This window comes from Lathamus discolor, chromosome 6, assembly GCF_037157495.1.
Source record: "Lathamus discolor isolate bLatDis1 chromosome 6, bLatDis1.hap1, whole genome shotgun sequence".
Classification (NCBI taxonomy): Eukaryota; Metazoa; Chordata; class Aves; order Psittaciformes; family Psittacidae; genus Lathamus; species Lathamus discolor.
The window spans coordinates 12622986-12632501 of record NC_088889.1 but is presented as its reverse complement, the minus strand read 5'-3'; the positions used below and the strand labels follow the sequence as shown (position 1 = coordinate 12632501).

The 9516-nt window shown below is 44.6% G+C and overlaps 1 protein-coding gene across 3 annotated transcripts in view; it reads right to left on the bottom strand.

The window, feature by feature from the left end:
- Positions 1 to 300: 300 nt before the first annotated feature.
- Positions 301 to 9516, bottom strand: part of FANCM (FA complementation group M) — a 79645-nt gene continuing 70429 nt past the window's right edge. For 2 of the 3 annotated variants that reach the window (XM_065686641.1, XM_065686642.1), the window contains 6 exons: positions 7968 to 8124; positions 6893 to 6999; positions 4947 to 5513; positions 3914 to 4298; positions 1016 to 1307; positions 301 to 558 (listed from right to left, as the gene is read on the bottom strand). In XM_065686641.1, coding sequence (XP_065542713.1) covers positions 411 to 558; positions 1016 to 1307; positions 3914 to 4298; positions 4947 to 5513; positions 6893 to 6999; positions 7968 to 8124 — 1656 coding nt within the window. In that variant the 3' untranslated portion in view covers positions 301 to 410. Of the gene's footprint in view, positions 559 to 1015; positions 1308 to 3913; positions 4299 to 4946; positions 5514 to 6892; positions 7000 to 7668; positions 7742 to 7967; positions 8125 to 9516 lie in introns of those variants that run through there. The other variant, XM_065686643.1, reaches the window with a different exon arrangement.

The window sequence follows — 9516 nt, the reverse complement described above, 5'->3', positions numbered from 1 at the left end:
TTTATCTTGGTTCATTTCCCTTACTTCTGTACATGCTCCCAAACATGATACGAAGACAGAAACTTCCTTTGCTAGGCAGCCACAGTGTGGCAACAACCTGCCACCTGTCGCACAGCAGCCAGGCTTCACCTGGGGTGTCTACTTCCATCACCACAGTTATTTAAAAGGAGTTGTGGAGTGATCAGACCCAGATCTGCTCAGAGCCATGTGTGTGGCACAGCTGGCAAGGGTGGGAGGCAGAAGGGACACAGCCTTCCATGAGGTAACAACCGGAAGGGGAGGTAGCATGCCAAAAGCCCCTCATTGTTCTGCAAGGATTTATTTACATATTTTATAGAAAATCAGAACTCAGTAAAGTGCAATTAAAAAAACAAATGGCCTGGGGCTCCAGAAGGCAAGTTTCATTCTCCTCAGCTCCTGGCAGCTGCACTGCTTTTCCCTTTAGCGCAGAGGTTCTCTGGTAGCATCTGCATGTCAAAACCACAGTGGAGGTAGCGGTAGATCTCCTCGGCCTTCTGCGGGCTGACCTGAGCAGCAGTGGCGATGTCAATGGGAGAGCTGTAAAACACCACAGCAGAACATCTCACCTGTGGCTCTGGAGAGCAGCAGGGGATGCCTGGACAAAAGGGGAAACTGCCAGTGGACAAGAAGCACCCAGTGTGAAGAGAGCAGTAGGAATACTATGTGCTGCTGGCAGTCACCTCTCCCTGCATTTCTGAGGGCTGTGAGCACACCAGGCTAAAGAAGCCAAAGCAAGCTGCAGTGAAAACAGGAAATGCCAGGAAAGGAGAAAGGAAAAGGTACAGTAGGAGGGATAGTGGAAGCACAGCCCACTTGGCTCGAAGAGATAGAAAGATGCATGAAGGGCAGGACTGGAAAACTAGGAGCTCTGGTAGCAACAGAAATGTGCAGAAAGAATCCACCTGAGCAACTACACCAGCAGGAGGCCCTGGAGGAGAGAGGAGTGAAAGGGAAGTGAGGCCTCAGAGCACCTGCTGTACATCACAGCTGTTACCTGTTGGCCATCTTCTTCACGGAGTCAAAGCAATGGCACATATTGAGAGCAGCAGGGTAGCTGAGGTTGGGAATGCTCAAGTAGAAGTTGAGCATTTCCTTTTTGTGACCCTCCAGCTCCACTGGCACGCGAATGGCAGCATTTTTCCTTTGCTCCACCAAAGCCAGGTCTTTCAGCAAACTGGCAGTTTCCTCTTGGCAAGAGCTAAACAGAATTCGGATGCCAGCTTGGACAAAGGCTGAGAGCATGCTGTCATAGTACTGCGTCCTCTGGAAAAATCGGGAGGTTTCTCCTGCAAAGTAAAAGTACAAAAAACTCAGTGAGATTTAAGGCCTAAATTACTGTGAAAAAAAGAACATGAATTACTTGCAAAGCAAAGTGGCTCAAAGATCCCCTGCCTTGAGAACTCACAACCAAAAACAAGATGAGGAAAAACATCTCAATGAAGCAGGAGGGGGCAAGGAGCAGAATTTATTCAGTTTTACCTGAATAGAGTAGGTAAAGACTCTCTAAAGGTTGAGTTTAGGAAGTAATACTGAAATTGCAAATTAAATGCCATTAGGAGAAACATGATAGGTGACTGACTGAGTCAGAGGAGGTTTGGTAAAGCTACAAACATAAGAATGCACTTGAAAACTGTCAATAACAAACCAGCAGCACTCTGGAAAGTGTGTCATGATAAAAACTGCGCACAATCAATGAAAATGGGTAAGACCCCCAGCAATGGGGAAATAAAGCAGATCAAGGGCTCATCTGCAACCCCTCTGAGAAGCTACACTGCCAGTGACCAATTCTATCGTTGTTTTCGTATGTGAACTAGTGATAAACTGGATTTATTCACTAAACCAGAGCTGCATCCACAATTTGATTTCAAGTAGTGGAGTTTTACTCCACTAGAACGTCTGTAATTCAATAGGAGCTGTGAGCTCTAGTTCCCTCTTCTGCAAAGCAGGTGCAAGCAAGGCACCTCAGTTATCTTCCACATGGCACTGAGAACAGCAGTGTTAGTAAAATGGTTTGATTCATAATTTGGATTTTAGGATTAAAACAAAGGGCTTGTCCAAGCTATAGAAATTCAGGAAACAGTTGAATTTTCCACAAATGTTTAACCAAGTCAGGAAGTGTCTTTGTAACTCTGTTCTGTGCCTTGTGATGCAAGGTGATAGCTCAGCTGCAGCCTTCCCAAAATAACTCCTTGTAGGAGTGCTGCTCTTTTCTTCTAAAAACTGATTTCATTCAGCTGATTACCTTTCACTTGTCCAAGCAGCAGCCAGCATGTGGTTTGGTGTCTCCAATTTGGAGGTAGAGTTACTACACAGTGTGTAGGTGGTGTGCCCAGACCAGTAGTCATTCTCACTGGGTCTGGACTGTGAGAATATTCCTTTTCAGTGTGACAGAGAACTCACTTTTCTTGAGTCCACTATTATTTTAGGACAGAGCATGGAAAAAAACTGTGCTTGTTCCTTTATTCCGCTGTTCTCACCTTTGCTGAAATCTGTCTTGAAGTTGGGGGTTTTGGACTTATGGTCATAGAATAGTTAGGGTTGAAAAGGACCTCAAGATCATCTAGTTCCAACCCCCCTGCCATGGGCAGGGACACCTCACACTAAACCATCCCACCCAAGGCTTCATCCAACCTGGCCTTGAACACCAGCAGGGATGGAGCACTCACAACCTCCCTGGGCAACCCATTCCAGTGTCTCACCACCCTAACAGGAAAGAATTTCCTCCTTATATCCAATCTAAACTTCCCCTGTTTAAGTTTGAACCTGTCACCCCTTGTCCTGTCACTACAGTCCTGACGAAGAGTCCTTCCCCAGCACCCCTATAGGCCCCCCTCAGATACTGGAAGGCTGCTATGAGGTCCCCACGCAGCCTTCTCTTCTCCACGCTGAAAAGCCCCAACTTCTCAGCCTGTCTTCATACGGGAGGTGCTCCAGTCCCCAATCATCCTTGTGGCCCTCCTCTGGACTTGTTCCAGCAGTTCCATGTCCTTTTTATGTTGAGGACACCAGAACTGCACACAATACTCCAGGTGAGCTCTCACAAGAGCAGAGTAGAGGGGCAGGATCACATCCTTCGACCTGCTGGTCCTGCTCCTTTTGATGCAGCCCAGGATACGGTTGGCTTTCTGGGCTGCGAGCGCACACTGAAGCCGGCTCATGTTCATTTTCTCATCGACCAGCACCCCCAAGTGCTTCTCTGCAGGGCCGCTCTGAATCTCTTCTTTGCCCAATCTGTAGCTGTGCCTGGGGTTGCTCCGACCCAGGTCTAGGACCTTGTACTTGTCATGGTTGAACTTCATAAGGTTGGCATCAGCCCACCTCACAAGCGTGTCAAGGTCCCTCTGGATGGCATCCCTTCCCTCCAGCATATCAACTGGACCACACGGCTTGGTGTCATCAGCAAACTTGCTGAGGGCACACTCAATCCCACTGTCCATGCCAGAGACAAAGATGTTAAACAAGACCGGTCCCAACACCGATCCCTGAGGGACACCACTCGTTACCGGTCTCCAGCCGGACATCGAGCCATTGACCACAACTCTTTGTGTGCGGCCATCCAGCCAGTTCTTTATCCACCGAGTGGTCCATCCATCAAATTGATATCTCTCCAGTTAATATGGTCAGTTAATAATGTCTGAATTAACTTGCTTTTCCCTGCCTCAGCAACTGGTAAGCAACATATCCAGCTGGATCCAGTGTGCCTCTATTAAGTGGCCCTCAGAAGCAAAATGAATTTTAACCTTCAGCTGGTGACCTTATTAATGTAATGCTGCTACAGAGACTACAGTACAGGGTTTCAATCTGCTTTCTGCCTGTGCCATACACAAAGCCATTGTGGCCAGTACAAGCCTTGAGCAGACACCGGTGCATCCCCCACCCTTGGAACACCTACCGGGTTTTATCTTATCCTTTTCCACAACAACACATGTTCTCTCAAACATGCTTTGAAGGCGCTGAATCCTCTGGGTGACTTTAGCCCTATTCATAGAGTTCAGTAATTCTGACAGAAACATCCTTTCCACTGCCATGCGGTTGCTCACGACGTAATCGCTGCTGCTCAGAGTGCAAACCTGCACCTTCACAGCATGAACTGCCTTCAAGGTGGAAATCACCTCTGCTCCAGAAGAGATCTCTCGACTATCTACCAGAACACAGAGTGAGGGCTTTTGCTCCAGAGGGTCTCGTGAAAACAGAGCTGTAGCTGAAGAGGGGGTTCTGGAAGCAGAACAAGATGGAACTGAAGCGCTTCTACTGGCGTTCTTCAAAGAGCTCGCCACCTGTAAATGATGCAAAACACACTGTATTTCTCAGAAATCACAGAAGCATAACACCAAAGAACAACATGCCCATAAAGAAAATATGTTTTTCAAATACTGATGCTTAACAGATACACTTTGTTCCACCTTTTTCTTTTTAATCCAATTATTTAGCAGCTTGAATGACAAAAGCATGCAGCCTTCACAGAGTTGTAGAATTATTTAGGTTGGAAAAGACCTTTAAGATCAGTTCAACAAAACCTGAATCCTGTAAATGATAGAAGTCAGGCAGAAAAGTGTAAGAGGTCAGGAATCCAACCTCAGACTATGGAGGCTATTCACTTAGGACAACAAGCAAGTATTTTATAACTACAAACCCCAGATAATTAGTGGACACTTTCTGCAATTTGAAATAGATCCATATTCCGCCATGATTTTTATTACTGACTGCTAAGATGATACTCTCCAGGTCACCATGTGAGTACAAATGCTTCCTGCATCACAGAAAAGGGAGACTGTGCAAAGCAGTACAAGCAGAACAGTTCTGCTCCTTTACCACACTGCTGACAGCCCTCAGAACAGCAGTGCAATACACCAGGGTTCCACCAGGGTTGCTTCTTTAGAAAACATGAGGTGAGAGGAAGGCCCTTGCATTGAATTAACACCAACCTCACTGGAAGTCTGGAGATTCTCTTTCCCCAAAGCAGAACTAGTGATGGCTGGTGAAAAGCGTGTGCTCCTGACTTGATGGTCTGGGTGAAAATCCAGCATTTCAGATACTGAAGCTTTCAAGCCAAGAAGCATCTTGCTTTTATCCTCTGTAGAATGATGGACAGTGCTTTTCCCAGCAATTACTTTGTGCTGCTCAGAAAAGACTGAAGGAAATGACTTGGGTAACTTAGCATTTTCCTGTTGTGCCCTGACACAGTCTGTTTTCATGGGCTTGTCATTGCTGACACTTGTTTCTTCCCCACTAGAATCACTGAGAACAATAATTCGGGACAGTTTCTTCTTTTGCATTGGGGCTGAATAGTTCTCTTCCATCCTGGCCTGGTTTACTTTTTGTCTGCGTCGAGTGAGGTACTGTTTTCTTCCATTAGTAAAGTTCTCATTGTTTAGGAGATCAAAATTAATGGACACTTCCTCCTCACTGGATTCACTTTTTTTGCAGGTTTCCTCTTCCTCCTCTACAACACAGAAACTATCTTCTGCATAAGCCTGGTCTTGCTCAGGAATCTGTGGGGAGAAAAAACCCAAACCCAGACCCAAACCCAGTAAGTTTTGAAATACTGTAATGATTTTGCTCCTCCTCTCCATAAAGCACTTTGCTTATACAATCCATAATGAACACAGGTACTGCGGAGCCTGGGGCTTCCCCACCTCCCAAACCCTCCCTTGCTCTGCAGCTCCTGAGCTACTTCCCAGAAGGGCTCAATATATCCTTAGCTGAGCTCAGAATGAGCATACACTTGACTTTGATCAGGCCAAGGATTCATCACCAGAAACCTTTTAATGCAAATATTAATTGTAATATCACCAATGAAGCAAGACTTGCTTGCTAGCACTAACACCAAATGAGCTGAATTACAGACAGGAGTATCTCCTTCGCACACGTGTGCACAGGGGGAAGGACACTGAGCCACTGCTCCTGCGCAGGGAGGCTGAGAGAGCTGGGTTTGTTCAGCAGCTTCCTAGTACCTAAAAGGGCTGACGAGAGAGATGAGAAGGGATTTTCACATGTGCATGGAGGAATAGGACAAGGGGGAATAGCTTTAAGATGAAAGAGGGAGATTTTGATTAGATATCAGGAAGTTCTTCCCTGTGAGGGTGTGAGGCACTGGCACAGGTTGCCCAGAGAAGCTGTGGCTGCCCCATCCCTGGCAGTGCTCAAAGGCCAGGTTGGATGGGGCTTGGAGCAACCTGGTCTGGTGGAAGGCGTCCCTGCCATGGTAGGTGGTTGGGAGTGGATGGTTCCTTCCAACCCAAACCATTCTGTGTTATTCTATGATCTATTATTTCAGGAGCTAACTTTCTAATTGCTAGACAGTTGTTATCTCTTGTCACTACTGCTTGTGTGGCATCAAGAGCACAGGGCAACCTGTCATACAACCATGTAACATTCAAACCGTTACACCTCCATTTGGGTGTTGCTTGTTTCACCAAACTGGGAAGTTGGGTGAGAGCCTCGAAACATCACATGCTGGGTCAGAGGCTTCATCCTTAGGATGTGGCAGTTGGCATCCTTTGTGACAGTGGAAGACAGTGGACAGGGGGAGATACATTGCCAAACCTGGAAGGACTGTGCTGTCCCACACTGATCAACAATGATCACCTTCAGTGAAAAGACAACTAGGGACTGGGATGCTTTTGCTTCAGACTGATGGACAGCCTCCCTCCAGCTGAAGAACAGGGTGTGTATGCTTCTATCAAAGCATCAGTGTCTGCACACATTAACTTAAAAACCAAAATGAAGTCAAAACCAAATGAAGTCTTGTGTTAGGACCTATTATTTATCAACTATAGGCTGAAAACTACACTTCAAAGTAGGATTAGAACCTAAATAGAGTCACACACCACAAGAATTTCACAAGGACAGATGTAATTTTGTTTCATACCTGTGAGAAAATCTCCATGGCGTTGAATTCACGATGAACCATTTTGTATCTATTGCCAAGAGCTGGACTACGCACAGATTTCAGGTAAATTCCTTTCATCTCGAAGTCTGCATTAAAAAGAGATGATAAAAGAGAATACAGTATTATTAAGGGTACATTTTTAATTCATTATTATTACACTAGTTCCTTTATAGTCTCCCACAAACCTGGAGAATTTGCAATTCTCCAGACAACTCTTAAAATCCTGAAGCGAAGGACTAGGTCTACCCATGGTGCTGTCATGAGGACTGCCATGGAGAAGGCTTTCTCAGCAGGCAGAGCCTGGGATGGCCATGGCAGGGACAAGGGTGATATCTGCCACAGGAAACCTCAATCATTCAGTTTTCCACATTGCAAGTCTCTCCCAGAATAAACACAACTTATTTCAGAGACTGTATGGGAAAGGGATGGGTATTTTGAAATCCACACAGGCTCTTACAGGGAACAATTCACAATTTCAGTGGAGGAGGGAGTTTCTTAGCAACATCTGGGCATCTTAAATGGTAATAAGATGATTCCATCATGCAAATATCCCAAGGAAAGACAAGGATCGTAAGCACAGGGTAAGTAAAGCATCTCAGCCAGAAAGCAGCATTATCTTCTCAGCTCTGTCAGTACCAACACTGTAATGTTATTCTATTGTTATTTCATACCGTATTTTAGGTTTCTCTTTAACAGAACACCTGAGAGGCTCAGAAATTTCTACATGAACTGGTAAATTATGTTCAGTCACAATGGCACAGGAGGGGGTGGTTGAGGTTTAGTGAGGGTGATCTCCTGACCCACAATCCTCAAAGAACTGCTTCCAGCCTGCCCAAAGATACCACATAGTAGAGACTCCAGTGAAGAACTTACTACATAAGAAACCTACGAGAATAAAAGAAGACCAGGTACAAACATATAATGGAAAGCATCTGATTTGCCACAGCTGAGGAGGTTACTGCTAATTAGCTGACTGAATGTCCATGCCTATTCACACACGACTTTCTAAGCAACACTCCTGATCTTAAAAGCGTAAAGAGCTTTTCACATTTACCATTTAACACTTGTGTGATTTCCACATCATCATTCAGGAACTGAACAAGGGAGGAGTTCAGCTCGTTCTCGGCATCATCAGTCTCATCAGAAGAAACACAGTCTGCATCCTGCTGGGACAGCTCAGCTTCTTCATCTAAAAACTGTCTTGCTGCAGTCTAAAAAAGAAAAAAAAAAAAAAGAGGAAACCAAATTTTAGTTAAAAGCTGGCTCCCAATTAACTAATATTGCATGTGAGTCCTCCAATTAAATCAGCTTATTACTTCACAGCATCAGCTGCTTCGATGCTCACAGATATCAGGCTCCTGGCTTTGAAAACAGAATCCATCACTGGTAAAGCTGATGTAAAGAACATAAAGTTCAGTGCAACAAAGGACAGCACACAAACATCTGCCTACCAGTGCAGGAGGGTGAAGCTGGTTTCCATTTCAAAGCCCTGGCCAAAGGTAACTATAGTGTGCAGCACTGCCTGCTAGTTAACAGCACAGGCAGTTTACAAACATAACACGTTGTAGCTGAGCTACTCCAAAATGCTTGTTTATTTTGTGACTTACAAGTGTAGTTTTACTCATTTTATTTTCTTTCAAGAATCTGATTTGATTTTGAAGTGCTGCATTACTTTGAACCCAGGTCCTCTAAAAACTTCAGATACAGATTTCACACTTGTTTGCTCTTTTCTGTTTATGACTTGGGATTATTTCATAAATTCATAAGACAATGCAACTCATTGAAAAAATGCTTGTCTTTCAGGGAAGATGAGGCACTTCACATGTGAACTGCAGCCCAGGAGACACGATACAAAACTTGGTACCTAATTCCATCAAAACCAGACAACAAAATGTTCACTAGAATGTACATGGAAACAAAACGAATTCAGGAAGATGTTTTGTCAGAGAAACTTCATATTCAGCAAACTTTTTCTCTTATGATTTCAGCTATGAAGTACTAAAGTAAAACATGACACACCCCCCCCCCCCCCAAACCATTATGTATCCCAATTACTCCAAAGGAATAATTCTTTGCCTTCAAAATACTTTGAATAAAAAGCAAAGCTGTGAATTTTAGTTTAGTACATGGAAGACTGACGTGAATTGCGCTACAGTGACACCTCCGATTTTCAGGTTTTCCAAGTTTTAATGATTTGCTTAGACCAATTACTAAGCCTGAACGACAGGCATTATTACTAGCTCCTTCTCTAGAACAGTTTTGACTATTCTGAAACACACTGGAGGTCACCTGTTTACAGGAAAGAACTCTCAATGCTATTGCCAATTAGTCTTAATCCTTCTTACTTGTGAAGGACTACAGAGGGGACAAACCCTGCAGTGTGAAAAACCCTGTGACACCAGAAAAGCAGTGTGACACCAGAAACTGAGAGTCACGAGTATGATCACACCTGGGAAACAAGTTACCACATTCTTCTATTATTTATTGACCCTCTGAATTCAGTGCCAGTCACTATTTCGGTCACCTTGGGCTTCTCATAATCTCTGTTATTTTAACTGCAGATCTATCCTGCATTTACAACTCCATTACCTGAACTTCTGACA